This window comes from Tenrec ecaudatus, chromosome 17 (assembly GCF_050624435.1).
Source record: "Tenrec ecaudatus isolate mTenEca1 chromosome 17, mTenEca1.hap1, whole genome shotgun sequence".
Lineage (NCBI taxonomy): Eukaryota > Metazoa > Chordata > Mammalia > Afrosoricida > Tenrecidae > Tenrec > Tenrec ecaudatus.
The window spans coordinates 30,539,721-30,557,620 of record NC_134546.1 but is presented as its reverse complement, the minus strand read 5'-3'; the positions used below and the strand labels follow the sequence as shown (position 1 = coordinate 30,557,620).

Here is a 17,900-nt window from a genome sequence, read left to right as displayed (position 1 = left end):
GAATAACAAGTTTATAGGGAGGAAAATCTTCTTAGCAAATGATCATTTTCTTCACCTATACACAAAAGAAACTTTTGTTTCTTGACTAACCAGTTTTTGTCATTAAAAATAATCTGTGAAGGTAACAAATGCACAAATGTGCTTTACACAATTGATGTATGTATGGATTGTGATAAGAGTTGTATGAGCCCCTAATAAAATGATTTTAAAAAAAGAAATAAGAATATTGAACGGAACAAAAATAATCTGTGGTTGTTTTAGGACCATACAACAAATAGCACTTCATTGTGTCAAGCACTTTTTAAAGAGAATGTTACTGATGCAAACCATTTCATAGAGTTTGACGGGTCTTCTGAAACTTTTTCTATTTTCTTGGGGTTTTCTTTAGGTCGTACATTTCCTGTTGATCAGTTTTTTTTGGAAGATGCAATTGCTGTAACAAGGTGAGGAAGATCATAATTAAGGCTCATTGACAACAGCATTGTTGTACACTGGGTGTGTCAGGATGTGAATGAAAATGTTCGTCTTAGGATTTTTCTATTTGAACACTTTGTTTCCCCTTTATTTCAGCAAATATGTACTACATGAATGATTTGCAAATCACAGACAATATCACATTTTGATTGAGAGTACCAACCCTGGAGACAGACCTGGGATTAATTAAAGCCCTCCACATGCTAACTTTAGACTCTTGCTTTAGTTTCTTCCTATTTAAATGGGCATTTTCATCCCACCTTTAAGGAATTTGCAGTATTATGTGAGAGTTATGATTGCTTTTTCTGTCTTTTTCTCTTGCTTCTATTCCTAGTAAGCCTCTTTGCTAATTTCTTAATTATTTGATATTACAATATTTTCAAGGTAAAATTCGAAGAACAGTGACCTTAGAATTTAGGGTGTTATAGGAATACTTGAATAGCTTGTGAAAAATGTTAATTTCTGCACTTTACCCCATTCCCGTTGAATATGAACCTCTGGAGAGATGGATCATCTTTGACCTCATTTATTTATTTGTTTGTTTATTAATTTATCTTTTTCTAACTCATTGCCGCCAGAGTTCTCTTTAAAACATATTACTGATCATGTCCCTCCTCTCCTTAAAATCTGTCATTGGCTCTGCATTTCCCTCTCTTTGTGGGTGTGAATGACTCACTTCATCTGATCTCAGCTACATTTACCTCTTTTCCTACTTTAACTCTGCCACCCACACAGAGGTGGGCACTCTCAGACTACTAATTCTCAAACATGCCATGTTACCATCTTGACGTTATAACTTTCTCTCTCTTCCTCTTTCTCTACTTTTTCCACACCCAGCTCGTGTGCCACCTGCATGAAATCCCCTTTTTCTCCTAGTAGAAATGAGTCGCTTCTTTATCCAGAAGTTCTGGGGCACTTTTTGTGCCTTGCTTGGTCCAGCTTCTCCCATTAGGTGAGTCCCTGAAAGGTGTATTCATTTTTGTATGCCATCCCCATGGCCCCTCGCACACACTAGTCATTAAGCAAATGTTTAATGAGCAAATAAATGTTGGATATGATAGTTTGAGATAGAGGGGGAGGTGTTTCATAAACTCAAAGATAAAGAATCATAGGTAATTCTTTAGTACACTTTCTTCAAATGAAATCTTAGAAATAGGAGAGCTAGAGGAGTGGTCCACCTGAAAATGGTGGAAAAGAGGATAGAGCTCCGCATCTTGGCTGCGTTTGCATCTTTTACTATCCCAAGGCTCTGAGGAACCTCTGGTGCTCCAGGAAAAATTGTTCCAAACCACTTTCCTAAGGCCAAATCCCTGAAAGATGAGGAAACAAAGCCCTTTAAACCTGGAATTCAAGTTGAGTCTAGTCATGTTTGTTTTGTTTTGAGCAGATCTAATGATAGGGGATCCCTGGTGGCGCAGCGAGTCACGCTTGGGATTCCTAACTGTACGGTCAGCAGTTCAAAACCATCAGGCCCTTCAAGGGAGAAAGGTGACGCTTTCTACTCCTGTAACAGAGTTAATCTCTGAAACCCCACAGGCAGTTCTACACTATTCTAGAGTCACTGTGAATCAGAATTGCGTTTTGAAGCGGGTTAAGGACAGTCCTACAGAGATGTTTAGCCAACAACAGAACCTTTAGGTCTAAAACAGGTGCAGCAAAGCAGTGTGCGGCGTGTGCCTGGCAGTTGGAACTGTGGGAGAGGATGATATTACCAAAGAAGACAATGAAGTGAGTAGGGATGCTAACTGAGGAGGTAACCAGAAGGATCCCTTATGCTGACGAAGCTGCCAGAAGGAGAGCAGCGAGAGAGTGCATCGTTAGAGAGATGGCAGGGTCCCATGGTCCTGCAGTGTCAAGGAAGGCTGTGGAGGCCAGTGAGAGCCCACCTGCAGAGTATCTAGTCAGACTGAGTCACTGGCAGATCCACGCTAGCCTTACTATCTGGCAGAGACCATTGGGCTCTTGAGTATGCTGGATCGAACAAGGCACTCGGCCAGTTGACCTGCCTAAAGACACGATCTGAAATGGTTCTGGGTGCAGATATCTCTTAGTTGTTGCATGACAAAAATTTCTTCCCTGGCTTCTTGAATGTTGATGGGGTCTTCTCCCTCTCGTGCATTGTTTCTATTGTTATCTTTATACTAATATGATCTTATCCTTACCACCTGAGTGCGATTTGTTTTTCATTGTCTTCTGTTGGGTTTCCCAGCTGTGAAGCACAGGAGTGGATGCATAATGATAATCACTGATACAAGGTGTTGCAGGGATGGGGGGATGGGCAATAGACAAAGGGATTCCCAGAGTGGATAATGAGGGGAGAGGGCGGAGACAGCACTAGAACTGATTGTAATTACACAACTCGTTTTGAAGGTGATTTAACCATGGAGGTGGGGAATGCTCTAAGATAGATGTGGTGGTGATTGTCTAATTCCCCTTGATAAAATTGAACAATTTAACTCCTCAGTTGTAGCGTATGTAAAGTGTGTGCCAATAAAACTGTTGGGGAAAATAAATAAATAAACAAGGGGGAAAAAGGTGAGGTTAAAGGTGACAAGTGTTCTAGACTTAAACAGCAGCTTGACCCTTGAAGTAAGGGAAGCAAGGAAGCATTTCCCCCAAGGAACTGTTAAATGCAAGAGCAGCATTTAACCACTGATCAACTGTAACTGTGTCCATGTGAAAAGGCCTCCAGCCAGAGACGAGGCAGTAGTCCAATGAGAGCTGTCTTTTCTGAACTTGAGAGCAAACCTCTCAGTGATGCTGCTAGTGTAAAATGATGATCACATTTGTCATGAATTTCTGTTAGTGCTGATATTTGCCATGTTGGCCTAGTAGCCAAGGCCTACAATGCGCTCCTGTAGTGAAACTGCACATTAAATGTTCCGTATGCTAATTATGAATTCCAAATGTTAATTATGCTCTAGTTCCTCTTCCCTTAAAGACCTCCCACCCCATTCATCCTCCTTCCACAACTCTGGTTCCAAATGAATTTATTGTATGAATGTCTGTGCCATTTTTCCTAGGTGGGGTTCCCCATATTTTTATCTGGTCTCTTATCCTTATAAACTGGCAGAACTCAAAGCATCTTTGTGTTCATTAGCAGAAGTGACACAACCAGCAGAGTACTACTGGTGGAAGGATAGCATGCGGAACATTCTGCTGAAAAAAGCATATAAGATAGGCGAATGCTTTTCTCTCTCTCTCTCTCTCTCTCTCTCTCTCTCTTTCACCTTCGTCCCCCAGGTACGTGTTACAGGATGGGAGCCCCTATCGGCGTTCCATGAAGCAGATTGCAAGGGAGAAACTGAAAGCGAGGCGCAACAGAACTGCATTTGAAGAAGTGGAGGAAGACCTGCGACTCTCCCTTCAGCTCCAGGATCAGGATCAAGATCAAGTGCCCGATCAACAGTTGGATTTTAAGCAACTGGTAACCCGCTATAGAGGTAATATGCTAAAATTTTCTAGTATATTTCCTTACTGTGAAACAAAAGAAGAGGTTAGCGCTTATCTCATTGTTGCATTGTCTTTAATGTATCACCAACTTTAAACTTACAAAAGTAGTGGTTTCAACATATCTTAGATTGTAATTGCTACTATCTTTTCCAGTAGGTTGTTTCCTCCTCTATTTAAAAGACACATATTGTGCATTATAGAAAATTTGGGCAATAGTACAATATGTTAGCGTTTGTAAGATTTTATAATGTTTTATTTTGATATAATTTCAAATTTGTGAAAGCTTGCAAGAATATGCAATAAACTCTCATACACACTTTGTCCCAAGTCACTATTTGTTAGTATTTTATTTCATTTATATTATAGTTTTCTCGTGTGTGTGTGTCTTTGAAGAGCTGCTGGCATAGTGTGATGGATTGTGCTGTTAAGTGCAAAGTCGGCAGTTCAAAACCAGCAGCCATCCTGAGGGAGAAAGGCAGGGGTTTGTGCTCTTCTAAAGAGTTACGGTCTCGGATGCCCACTGGAACAGTTCTACTCTGCCCTACGGGGAGCTGGGTCAGCACTGACTGAATGGCAGTGTGTGCTTGGTATATGTGTTTATTTTCATGACTTTTTTGAGAGTAAGGAGAAGATTCCAGTTTTACTCCCGATTACTTCAGTATTCTTAAGAACAAGAGCAAAGTACAGTGAACAAAATCATAACATAAAACCCCAAAAGCGCCTCTTATCAAAGCTGCAGTTGCTTCCACATAGCTGCTGTGGCTAAGAAAGAGCCCAGCGGAACTTTCTCCTTTACGGTCACTGTTCAGTTTGCTGTAACTGATCTGCAACATTACAGGAAAAGACATTTTCTACTGTGTTTGCCATTTCTGATCTCGCCAGAGTCCTTTATATTTCTGAGGATTTGCTAAGACCAGCCCAGTGGTACATTGCACACCTCTTCTCGCTGCTCTGGCTTGCTGGCCTGAAGCTTACTCAGGACCAAAGATGAAGCACACAGTGGTAGTAAGGGCCAACTTCCTGAGGACTTGCGGGTTGGGAGCTGAAATGTCTGATGGGGTGTCCTTAAAGGTGTGTGCTTCGGCTCCAGCCTCAGTTGCTGAGCAACAGTCAGATCATCTCGGACGATTGTGCTCGCATCCCAGCGGTGCTTCGGATCCAGAATGATGGAGATTGGTGCTCTCTGGTGAAGGAGAATTGTGACTGGTAGTGTAACCATGTGCTCCGGAACCTGGGTGTCCTTGCTTTTCCGGGTCGTTCGAGAAATTTGAAGATGTAGCTGTGTTTTTTAAAAATAACATCAATGACTCATTCCCTCAAGGTGTTTGGTTCCGGCTAAGCTTTCATAACTTTGTCCTCAGGTGCTTCACCACTATCATTCAGATATTTGGTGCAAAAGTCAAGACACATGTGCAAATGTCCTCTGTCAGGTGCATGTTCTTGAGTCCACGCCTACTCTGTCCCACGCCTGTTCAGCCTGCCTGTGCCTCTGATTGTAGATCACCACACTGCAAGGCGCAGTGTACAGCAGTGTGTCCCTCTGCTGCCTCTCACTCTAGCACTCCTGCCAGTGTGTGATTTATCTTGAACAGAGCTGACATGTATCGTACAATCCAGAGAAGTGTGTCTTTCACTGGGTTTCAGATGGTTGGAAGGAGACTAGACTTTTCACTCGAGGGTCCATGGGTAGATTCTGATGTTGGTGAACCCAGTAGGATCACATGTGGTAAGATGTCACTTCATCGTTTTTCCAGGGGACCTAAAGGTTACGCGTCGCTATTGTGACGGGTGGCTGAAAGCTGTGGTCTCTGTACATCGGCTCCCGTGGGTTACTGTTGTTGGGCTTTCGTCTGTTCTGACTCATTTGCTTGAGCCTGGAAGGGGTTTCTGATGCATATTTATTAGACTCTGTCTTTGGTAGTAGAACGTAGACCGTCAATAACTGAGTGTGGTGGGTGAAATGGGAAAACAGGAAGGGAAGTCAATGTGGCCTCCCTGGAGGTTGAAGCAGAAAGGTGCTTCTTTTAGGGTGAGCCTGTAATTTCTGAAAGACTGGGAGAGAGTTGATGTGGTGCACTCGATGTCCCATGGACTCAACCAGATCAAGACAGTCTTGTCATTCACTTTGGGCGATATACATTTTTGTTTTATAAGCAAAATAAAAATAAGGTGTGACTCGTCTTTCTCATTTTGACTTTTCTTTCAGGGTTTAGCAAATCAGTCATCAAAACAATGTCTCTGATGGATTTTGAAAAGGTTAATCTTGAACTAATCGAGGCCTTATTGGAGTGGATCGTGGATGGAAAGCACTCGTACCCGCCAGGTAACTGCATCTGTCTCTGGGTGCCTAAGAGATGATGGCAGGAGAGAAGGGGGCTTCCTTCCTAACCTAATCGGCACAGCAGGAACAACCTCTTCTCCTGGGGCCCCCACCCATGCTAAAGCTGCTTACAGTCTTTTCAGGGACAATTTTACCTTTCATGGTTCCTTTTTTGCACGCACACTCACACACCTCCTTTCAAGCAAAAAGGGGGTATTAACAATGTACAGCTCCAAAGAAAGAAGCTTGAGGAAGAAACCTGAGTGGTCCAGACATGCAACATTGGAACCCCGGATAAATGAGAGTTGGGTAATGAGCGGTTGAATCAAATGTAAACTCTGCCCACAGAGGCCATGAGGCTGTGGGGTTAAGAGCAGAGTCTCTTGACTCTGATCATCCTCGCAGTTCTGCCTCCCAGGAATTGTGTAACCTGGGATACAGCCCTTCTATGGACCTTCCTCTTCTAAGCCTTAGTTTCCTTGTTTGTAAAATAAAAATATTATCTCTTGCAGAAAGCTATTTTAAGCATTGAAAGAAGCCATGTGCAATGTGCTTAGCAGAGTGCCTGGCGTACATTTTCAAACCCAAGATCCAACCTGGTGTCGATTCTAACTCATACTGGCCCTCTCACACAGAGAAGTGCCCATGAGGTTAACCAGGCCGAAATCTTCACAGATGCAAACTGGCTCATGATTCACCCAGAAGGAAGCTGTGGGTTTGAACCACCAACCTTTTGGTTCATAGCTGAGTGCATAATCTCTGCCACGAGGGCTCTTTGACATCTTGCTCATACCCAGTAAATCTACCCCTAATAATGATGCTCCACTTACATGAATGCATTTACCATCATCCCCATAGGAGCATTGCTGTTACCTGCTGCTACCGTGCCACAGAGCTTACGGACAGCCTCCGTCAGCAGAGTATATGATCCCTAAGAGTAGGGACGTCTTCACTGCTCTGTTCCACACACCCAGGAACAACAGACCGAATAAATGTGTTGCATGAGTAAAGGATAACCAATATTTGGTAGCCATTAAATGGAATGATAAACTTTAACAAATCATATTTATGCTTATTGTACAGTGTTTATGCGAGACAGTAATGGCTCATCATGTGGTGCTTTTTAAAGACACTTGTAAAACACATGAAAACTACTAAAGTGCCTTAAAGTTTCTCTTTTTTTGTCAACTAGCCACTCTTGTTTAATGAGTTGTCACTGAACTGAGTATCTTGTTTCACCACAGAAGGAAAGGGTTGTTGAAGAAAAAGGAAAAAGATCAAGTGAAGCAAACAAAAAAGAAATGTCATAAAATTACCAGAATTCAAAGCTGAGTAGCTCTAGTAAGTAGGGAGTTGGAGTACATTTTTAAATGTGAAAGATATTCCTGATATGAAGAGCCACCGCACAAGAACAGAGAAGATTGAGGCACAGAAAAATTGAACAAAAAAATATTTTTCTGTCCATATGTAGTCAGTCCCCGGTATTGGAACACCCATTTTATGGGAAATTCAACTAAGGAAACTCATACTTGTCCTTTAATACTGTGTCCATTTGTCTTCCCTTTAAAAGTATTGACACAACCCCTAGTGGCAACAACTATTTTATCACAGTTACCTTCGCTCGATGCCTTTGCTCCTGTTTAAATCTCTGAAAATGCAGCCAGCCTTTTCTCGCATAACCAAATCCAGACCCACTGCCAGTGAGTCACTGGCAAGGGAGAGGGGAGGTGGGGGAAAGGAAGGGAGGAGCCAGCAAACCCACAGACAAAGGAACAAGTGATCTAAAATCAATGGCGAGGAGGGTGTAGAATGCCTGGTGGGGTTTGATCGAGTGCAACGTACCTGAGAGAAAGTACTGAAAGCGAATGCAGGTCAAACATGATGGTGGGACAAGAGGAAAGGAAATAGAGGAAAGAACTAGGAGGCAAAGAACATTGTATAAATACAGGCACATACATATGTGAATATATAATGATAGGGACATATATTTCTGTATATATATGTTGAGTATTAAGGTAGCACATGGACATTGGACCTCAAGTCCTTCCTCAACGCAAGAACACTTTGTTCTAATAACATGACATTCTGTGATGTTCACAATCCCTGAAAACAAAATGGGTGCATAAGCAAATGTGAAGAAAGTTGATGGTGCCCAGCTATTAAAAGATTTGGCGTCGGAAGATAAACAAGCGGCCATCTAGCTGGGAAGCAACAAAGTCCACATGGAATAAGCACACCAGCATGTGTGATCATGAGATGTCAATAGGATCAGGCATCAGAAAACCAAAACAATCATATCGATGCAAATGAGGAGGACGTATGTGGAGTGGAGGCCCAAAGCCTATCTGTAGACAATTGGACATCTCCTTACAGAAGGGCCAGAAGGAAGGATGAGCCAGACTGGGTGCAGTACAGCACTGATGAAACACACAGCATTCCTCTAGTTCTTTAATGCTTCCTCCCCCTACTATCATGACCCCAGTTCTACCTACAAATCCAGCAAGACCAGAGCATGTACACTGGTACAGATAAGAGCTCTCGACACATGGAATCCAGGATAGATAAACCCCTCAGAAACAATAATGGGAATAGTGATACCATGAGGGTAGGGGGAAGGTGAGGGGAGAAAGGGGGAATGGATCTCGATGATCGATCAACGTATAACCCCACCACTACCACCAGGGTGACAAACAACAGAAACATGGGTGCATAGTGTAAAATATGAAAATAATAATTTATCAAAGGTTCATGAGGGTGGGGGAAAGGTAAAAAAATGAGCAGCTGATACTAAGGGCTCAAATAAAAAATGTGAAAGAAAATGTGTTAAAGGATGCTGGCAACATATGTGTAAATGCGCTTGATACGATTGATGTATGGATTGTTATAAAAGCTATAAGAGCCCCCAATCAAATGATTTTTTTAAATGCTCGGATTAATGTGTTTTTTTTTTTAATTTTGAAATATCTTTCTCTTCTACATATTTTTTTCCCTTTTTGTTTCTTTCAATTTGATTTCTCTTATGTACCCAGGTGCTATACTTGTGTTTTTACCGGGACTGGCTGAAATCAAAATGCTTTACGAACAGCTACAATCAAATCCTCTTTTCAACAACAGGCGCAGTGCTCGGTAAGCTGCCTGCTTCCACGTGTGGCAGTGACCCAAGAGCTTTCCCTTACAGTCAGTGCCCTCTTTAGACCCAAGATTATGTTTGTTTATGTCCACTGGTGTAGAAATCGTTATTTGCCCTGGAAAATCACTTACTTCCTTGCCACTAAAAAAGTGGCAATATTTTCTCTCTGCTTGGCATACCGAGTCAGCAAACTCACTTATTATTTTAATTGTCAGGCACTTGCAGAGGTGTGGAGAAGGCCACTTGTTAGTAACAACATGGAACTATCACTACCATTTTTTAAGAAATAAATTTTCAGTAGGAATACCTTCTAAGTATATCCTCGTACTTAAAAGGAAAAGTGTTTGACGGATAAACAGCCCCTAGAATGTAAGCATGTCATTTCATAGTTAATACCACCACCTCTACCTCTTTCTCTGGATTGAAAGGTCAAGAAAAAAATAGCTCTTTGTTGGTTAGTTGACTCTAGACTTGTTATTTATAGAATCTTAGCTCAGTATTCCTTTTGTTTGAATTACACACCAATATGTTTCCCAGGATGATGGGAGATTGTTGGTTGTTCAAAAACACCCTGCCGGTGAGTTCGCACCTGCTGCTGCCGACCGTCTGCATCAGAGGAGAGCCGTGCAACTAGTGCACCCCGAGACCACGGTCTCCCAGAAGTCTGGTGCCAGGTAGCTTCAGAGAACAGAGTGAATATTCTGTAAAGATCAAAAAAGAGTCTTCCCATTTAGAAGGGCCAAGCCTTGAGAAAGGAGCCCTTGTGGCATAGTGGGTTAAGCATTGGCCTGTACACCAAAAGGTGGCTGCTTCAAACCCATCAGCTGCTGCTCCCTGAGGGGGACGACAGGGCAGCCTGTTTCCATAGACCTCACTGAATAAGGTGTGCAGCCGCGGGAACCATATTGAGTCAGTTCTACTGAGTGCTGTGGGGTTACGAGGAGTTGTATTGATAGGGCAGCAATAGATTTGTGGGACTTCGAGCTCAGGTTATAGAGAAGGCGCTGACACTTCACAGTCTTATAATTTTAATATAAAGTCACCCACAGAGATCCAATGTCAGTGCTTTGTACTAGAACCCCGACTGTGCCTTTTCTCTCTTTCCAGATGTGTTATTCATCCGCTTCATTCATCTCTGTCCAGCGAAGAGCAGCAGGCTGTGTTTGTAAAGCCTCCTGTCGGAGTGACTAAGATTATCATTTCCACCAATATTGCCGAAACATCCATAACCATTGATGACGTGGTCTATGTCATCGATTGTGGGAAAATGAAAGAAAAGAGGTATTCTCTTTTGCTGATGGAAGCGGGGCCAAAGACGCTGCTAGTGTCTGCTGCTGTTAGGCCCATGCTTACTGTGGGGTGAGGGTGGGGGTGCTGTATGAGACCTCAATGTGGATGTGTGAGCGATTCTATAGCTAAGACCTTGAATCTTAAACTCAAAGGGAGGTGAAAAATGTAAGGTTTTCCTGGAAAGCAATAAATTATTCCTCCTCGGGCTTGGGTGGAAAGAGCGGCAAATGTGCTTGAAATAATAGACGTATGTATGGGTTGTGATAAAAGTTGTACGAACCCCCAATGAAATGATTAAAAAATTATTCCTTCTTTTTGTCATGTGCTTTCACACTTGTTTGAAGAAAGTACATTTGAATCAAGAAACTTTGTGCTGGGACTGGATACCATCTAATGCCAGCACGTGGCACCTCCCCACAGCTCCAGGATCCCAGGACACCCAGGGCCTATGCCTTCCTGGTGGTGGTTCTCTTCTGCCCATGTCAGATAGAGGCTTGGACACCTATTTGTAAAATAACTCTCTTTTCCACATTTTTTTATCTCTTTCTAGATATGATGCAAGCAAAGGTATGGAGAGTCTAGAGGACACTTTTGTGTCTCAGGCTAATGCCCTGCAAAGGAAAGGCCGAGCTGGCCGTGTTGCTTCTGGGGTCTGCTTCCATTTATTCACCAGCCATCACTACAGCCACCAACTGCTAAAGCAGCAGCTGCCCGAAATACAGAGAGTGCCCTTGGAACAGCTGTGTCTGAGGTACATGTGCCTTTGGTCCCCACCCTATCAGGTCGCAGGTTTCTCTTTGACGTAATCAAGATGTTGAGTGTGGCGACGGATAAAACCCTTTATTCACGAGCAGAAAGTCCTCGGGGTTGTCTTCCCTGTTCTTGCTAGCCTTTCCCTCTAGAGACTGCTTGCATTGCAGAGGGTGGCCCTGCAGTCGAGCTGAAGAGTATATGTATGTGATTGTACAACTCTTCTTACTGTGATTCAGTGGTTGACTTCTGTGATAGGTAAATTCGATGCCAATAAAACTGTTGAGAAAAAAATACAAAGTAAATCAGGAAAGTAATCAAAACTAAAAGAAATACTCAAAATTTTGAATAGAAATACTTAAAAAAAATAAGCCTCAGTACCATCGAGTTGGTTCCAGTTCTTAGTGAAAGTGCAGACTAGTAGATGCGCCCCTGTGGCTGTCGAGGCTGCAGCTCTTCATGGAAATAGATGGTCGCATCCTGCTCCTTCAGAGAGCGGCTGGTGGGTTCAAACCAGAGGCTGTGGGTAGCAGTCCAACGCCCACAGCATGTACCAAGGTCGACATCTAAAAAACGAAATAACTCAAATAAAATTTTATACAGTAACATCTGCAAAAGCTGGAAGTTGTGTAAGACAGAAACCTGTCAGCAAGAAAACTCAAATATCTCCCACTAAATAATTTCTACCAAAACAAACAATAGAAAAGATTTCTGTCTCGTCAAAGGCAGGCAGCTTCTGGAGTTTGGAAAATCAGGGTGGTCCCGTGGAACTCTGGCTTGCACAGGCTTCACTGTATGCGTGCTAATTTTTTCCTCTTCTGAAATGATGCTTAAAGTCATAATTTCAAACAGTAGTTATCAAGAGCTAGCACAAGACAGGAAGCAGATTCATTTTGTGAGCAATAGCGGGAAGTGCAGCTGGGAAACAGTAACTGAGTCATTTGAGTTTTAGTTCATAAGTTGAACCCACTGCTGCAGGAGAAAATCTGCCCCTGTAACGATTCACAGCCTCAGAAGCCCTGGGTAGAGGCGCCCAGAGACTCAACACAATGGGACTGGGCTCAGCTTTTTGGTTCGTCTGGGTATGAAAGGAACCATTTTGCAAGGTTAAAGAGAAGGTTTTATTCTGAGCTTGGACAATTCTCGGAATCTGTGTGTCAGTAGTTTGTTGCTAGGAGACCTGGATGGCACAGGACGATTTCCTTTTTATCGTTTTCGTGGGGCTCGTGCAACTCTCATTGCACTTCATACATACGTCCGTTGTGTCAAGCACACTTGCACATTGCCCTCGGCCTCAGACATTTAAAAATACTCATACTAGCACTGTCAGTTTATAAAATCATGTGTCTGGGGAGTTAATTTTCATTCACGAAAAATCCTGTCTTGCTCTTCTGTGTCACTTCCCTCAAAATAAGACTAGCACATTATTTCTGGTGTTTTCTTTGTTCAGAATTAAAATTTTAGAGATGTTTAGTGCCCATCCCCTCCAGTCTGTGTTCGCCCGGCTCATTGAACCTCCACATGCCGAGTCCCTCCGAGCCTCCAAAATGCGGTTGCGAGACTTGGGAGCACTGACCCAAGATGAAAAGTTGACCCCGCTGGGGTACCACTTGGCCTCTCTGCCCGTGGATGTGAGGATCGGCAAACTGATGCTGTTTGGGTCCATCTTCCGCTGTCTGGATCCTGCTCTCACCATTGCTGCCAGTTTGGCCTTTAAGTCTCCTTTTGTAAGTAAACAGCTTTCATCTAAACCTGGGTCTCTAAGTGGTGTGTGAGCCCCTTAAAAAATGTTCTCCTAGCTTTCTGTGGATTTTTCAGGGCAGACTGTACATAACTTTCATCTGGTCTTCAAAGAGGTCCACATCCCAAATAAAGATGAAGAACCAGCATCTACATGATTAAAATGATCTAAATATTCTTTCTATATGATATTTGCTCGCTCTAGAAAAATCAGAAGATGCAAATGAGCAAAAGATGCCCCAGCATGGCTTTAAAAAGCAAGAAACTTACTGAATCAGTAGAAACTAGAAGAGCCCCTGAGACTATCTTAGATAACCTTTGAACTTGGAACTCTTGCCATCTCTGGGTGTCACTTTTCACAGCCACATAATAAGATGGCTGATAAATAACATCACCCACGAGTAACGTGCGCCCTTACATAACGTGAGACCAAACAGCTGCAAAGATGAGAAGACAGAGGGGGAGGGAGGGGAGCCAGATCCATCAAAGAATGGTGACACATTGTGAAAACTAACCAGTGTCATTGAGCAATTTGTGTAAATGGGCATGTTCTCTGCTATGTGATTTCACCTGAAACTTGATGACCTGATTTGTTTTTTTAAATCTTGATTCAAGCCAGCTAAATGTGTTGACTTCAAGGAGACGTGCGGGATTAAAAAGCAAAAGAGCAGCCGGAGTAAGAAAGAAGCAAGAAAAGAAAGGAAATGTATAAATCCAAACAAAGAGAACTGCTTGTGGGGACCCCGAAGGACTAATAAAAAGTACTGGGGATCTGCTAGTGTCCCACTAACCAGCTAGACGTGGTCACGTTAGCTAGTGAAAAGGAAGCAGTGCAGGTCACCTCTCCTGGCTTCCGCACTGCCTGAGTGCCGCAGTCCGTGCTCCCAGTGCCATCGATTAGCTGCATCTTCCCCTCTTCTCCCCTTCTGCTTCTGTTTTCCCAATTCACTTTCCAGCAAGACAGGAATCCTGGAATTCATCCACTTGCTCCAATGCCGAGCAAAAGCTAGCATGGATGGCATTTGCCCCTTAGATCAGTGGTTCTCAACCTTCCTAATGCCGCGGCCTTTTAATACAGTTCCTCATGTTGTGACCCCAACCATAAAATTATTATTTTTTAAATCATTTTATTGGGGGCTCATACAACTCTTATCACAGTCCATCCATCCATCCATTGTGTCGTGCACATTTGTTGCCATCATCATTCTCAAAACATTTGTTTTCTACTTGAGCCCCTTGGTATGAGCTCCTCATTTTAACTCCCTCCTCCACCCTCCCTCACTCCCTCCCAAACCTTTGATAATTTATAAATTATTATTTTGTTATGACTTACACTATCCGATGCCTCCTTTCACCCCTTTTCTGTTGTCCATCCCCCAGGGAGAGGGTTTTATGTAGATCATTGTGTTTGGTTTCCACTTCCTCCCCCACCTTCCCTTACCCTCCTGGTATCACTACTCTCACTATTGACCCTGAGGGTTTTTTTGTTTTTAATCATTTTATTGGGGGCTCATACAACTCTTATCACAATCCATACATACATCAGTTGTATAAAGCACATTTGTACATTCGTTACCCTCATCATTCTCAAAACATTTGCTCTCCACCTAAGCCCCTGGCATCAGCTTGTTTTCCCTCCCTCCCGCTTCCCTCTACCTCATGAACCCTTGATAATTTATAAATTATTATTTTGTCATATCTTTCCCTGTCCAATGTCTCCCTTCACCCACTTTTCTGTTGACCGCCCCACAGGGAGGAGGTTATATGTAGATCCTTGTAATCAGTTCCCCCTTTCTACCCTACCCTCCCTCCACTCTCTTGGTATTGCCACTCTCACCACTGATCTTGTAGGGATCATCTGTCCTGGATTCTCTATATCTTTCTAGTTCCTATCTGTACCAGTGTACATCCTCTGGTAAGGTAGAATTGGTATCAGGATAGTGGGGAGGAGAAAGCATTAAAGACTAGAGGAAAGTTGTATGTTTCATCAGTGCTATACTGCACCCTGACTCCCTTCTGTACAGGGAGGTCCAGTTGCCTACAAATGGACTTTGGGTCCCCACTCTGCACTCCCTCTCAGTAATTCCTCTCGGTTACATTAACTTTGATCAAGCCCTACCAGGCCTCTTACACCCTCTTCACCACCAATTTTGGATCACTGTTCCCTTGTCCTTGGGTTTGTTAACACCCACTTCCTTCCCCCTACCCCCCCACCCCCATCTCTCCCTCTTCCATGTCCCCTCTGAACCGTTGGTCCCATTGTTTTCTCTTCCAGATTGTTTATTATCCCGCCTATCTTATCTAGATAGACCTGCAGAGATGATAATATGCACAAAAAACAAGACAGAGCTAAACAAAGCAACTAAAGAAAACAAAACAAAAAACCAACGACAAAAAAAGAAAGGCCTGTCACTAGTTCAAGGTCTGTTTGTGACCTTTGGAAGTGTTTTCTGGTTGACATAAAATTATTTTCGTTGCTACTCCATAACTATCACAAGGGGGCAATATTCACATCAACCACAGCGGAATATAAAAAGACCAATCAGCATCCAGATTACGTTCCCATGGTTCAGATTTATTTTTGCAGTAGTTGATGATTAACATTTACACAGTAATTATAATTCATGAAGTGTCATCTTACCTCCAGTACTGCTGCTCTACACAGTAGCTGCTCGCTACTCATGTGACTGCTCCGCATAAGTACATTATGGCACCAACCCTGTCACATACACCTGTGTTTGTACGGGGTGTATGTGACGGGATTGGTGCGATGATGTCATCACTCTGGGTACTCGGGTACTCGGATGCGGGTGTATCTGCATGTGGGCGGACCCGCCTGGAGACCGATAGAGGACTGGTGTCTCGGTTCCGAAGACCATCGGAAAGATGTGTTTTCTGATGGTCTTAGGTGACCCCTGTGAAAGGGTCATTCTGCTCTGCTGCCATAGATAAGAGAGTTTATTTGAATCCGGGGGACAGGGGACATGATCAATCCATTTTATACACCCTGGGACTATCCTGCCTTCATTTTACCATGGCTTCTCTCCATGGGTAGAGAAGCCTCTTGTAATGTGAAGAAGATTCTTACTGCTAGCGACTTCCATCCCAGCCCTGTGACAAAGCATAACTGCCCCTCCATGTTCCCTGGGGTACAATCTTTACGGACACAGGGCTCCAAGTCTTCTCACCCCAGGAGCCGCTTGGTGGCTTTGAACCACCACACTTTTGCTTTAACCACTGCAGCTACGAAGGCACCTTCACTATGGATATATATGCGTGTAACTGTTTTTCTTTACTGCTGATGTTTTTGCTTCATAGAATTGTAAACTCTCAGGTCTGCAGAAAAGAGGCCTTAGTCCAGCTCCCTCGCTGAACAACAGAGCAGAAACCCAAGGTCCTGAAGGCGGGCGATGGTATCAGTGTAAGAGCAGGACCTCACCTCGTCCGTTTCTCAGCTCGCCTCGTCCTCTTCTCTGGAAAACTGGGCGACTTCCTTAGAAACGCCGAGGTCATTCTGAGCCCTGTCAACGTAATACTCATCTCCCAGACGGAGTCCCTTCCCTGCTGGCCTTCTGTCGAAGAAATAAGCGTTACTTCTGTGTATAGAATTAGGTGACCAGATGTCCTGCTTTTGGCAGGACAGTCCTATTTTTAACAGTTTTTCCCACAACCTGTGGCCTTTTTAAAAAGTCCCGATTTTTGGAAAGAATTCACGACAAACGAGGGTATACAGTTTTTGGCTGCCATGTGGCTATTTAGCCAGGATATGAGTTTTATCAATGGTGTCCTGCTGGTGTCGCACTTTACCAATGTTAAAATCTGGTCAACTTAGTAAGGCAGTAGGTTGTTGCTATGTTACCTTTGAGTTATTCCAGCAAAGGAAATCGGGTAGAAACCTTACAGATGGTGTTAACAGGCAGGGTGCTGGTTTAGCTGTAAGAGCTATATTGCACTTCATGCTGGAGTCCTCAGAGGCCGAGGGAGCAGAGAAGCGTCAGAAGGAAGCGATCCAGTGTGGTGGCATCGAGTGGGGGTGGGGGTGGGGAGGTGTTAGGAAAAGGGGCCACAAACATTTGGGAAAAGGAGGAAAGCGTAGTAGTGAGTACAGAAGCAGGGGGCTCAGTATGAAAGACAAACAAAAATCTGTTACTGACAGATCCGGCCCTTCAAATTTCAGATCAGCCTTTAAAGAGAGGGCCACTTTGGTCTCGTCAGATTATAAGATGTCTTTACTCAGCCCCACTCTGAGGACTCTGGTGACACATGAAATGCTTGCGCCCCACGACCCCAGGAGAACGGCCGTGTGAGCTGAGGGCCCCAGGTGGCCTTCAATTCTGCCTTTCCTTGTTCAGGTGTCTCCCTGGGACAAGAAAGAGGAAGCTAACCAGAAAAAGCTGGAATTTGCCTTCTCAAACAGTGATTACCTGGCCCTTCTCCGAGCATATAAAGTGAGTCCACAACCTAATCACTGAGGTCTATTGCTGAACTTGGATCTGAAAACTGAGTAAGTTCTGTTTGGTTTTCTCCAAAATCTAGGGATGGCAGCTAAGTACAAAAGAAGGTATGCGGGCGAGTTATAATTACTGCAGACAAAACTTCTTGTCCGGAAGGGTGCTCCAGGTGAGTCATTCTGCGGCAGGTGGTTTTCATTCCTTTTCTTTTGTAGATGCTCGGGGGCGGGCAAGGGGGCATTGCCACTCTGTCTCACTTGTCCTGTCTGCACTGAGAACGTTATTTGCGGGA

At 43.6% G+C, this 17,900-nt stretch overlaps 1 protein-coding gene and 1 non-coding gene across 4 annotated transcripts in view; both read left to right on the top strand.

Annotated features, from left to right (window-relative positions):
- DHX57 (DExH-box helicase 57) overlaps positions 1-17,900 on the top strand; it is a 68,022-nt gene that overhangs the window by 35,685 nt on the left and 14,437 nt on the right. For all 3 annotated transcript variants that reach the window (XM_075535262.1, XM_075535259.1, XM_075535260.1), the window contains 9 exons: positions 389-443; positions 3,718-3,917; positions 6,134-6,250; positions 9,277-9,373; positions 10,485-10,658; positions 11,218-11,418; positions 12,868-13,144; positions 17,510-17,605; positions 17,694-17,777. In XM_075535262.1, coding sequence (XP_075391377.1) covers positions 389-443; positions 3,718-3,917; positions 6,134-6,250; positions 9,277-9,373; positions 10,485-10,658; positions 11,218-11,418; positions 12,868-13,144; positions 17,510-17,605; positions 17,694-17,777 — 1,301 coding nt within the window. The remainder of the gene's footprint in view (positions 1-388; positions 444-3,717; positions 3,918-6,133; positions 6,251-9,276; positions 9,374-10,484; positions 10,659-11,217; positions 11,419-12,867; positions 13,145-17,509; positions 17,606-17,693; positions 17,778-17,900) is intronic.
- LOC142431189 (small nucleolar RNA SNORA16B/SNORA16A family) lies at positions 4,644-4,777 on the top strand. Its single transcript, XR_012780734.1, has one exon. It is a non-coding gene; the product is annotated as a small nucleolar RNA SNORA16B/SNORA16A family (small nucleolar RNA).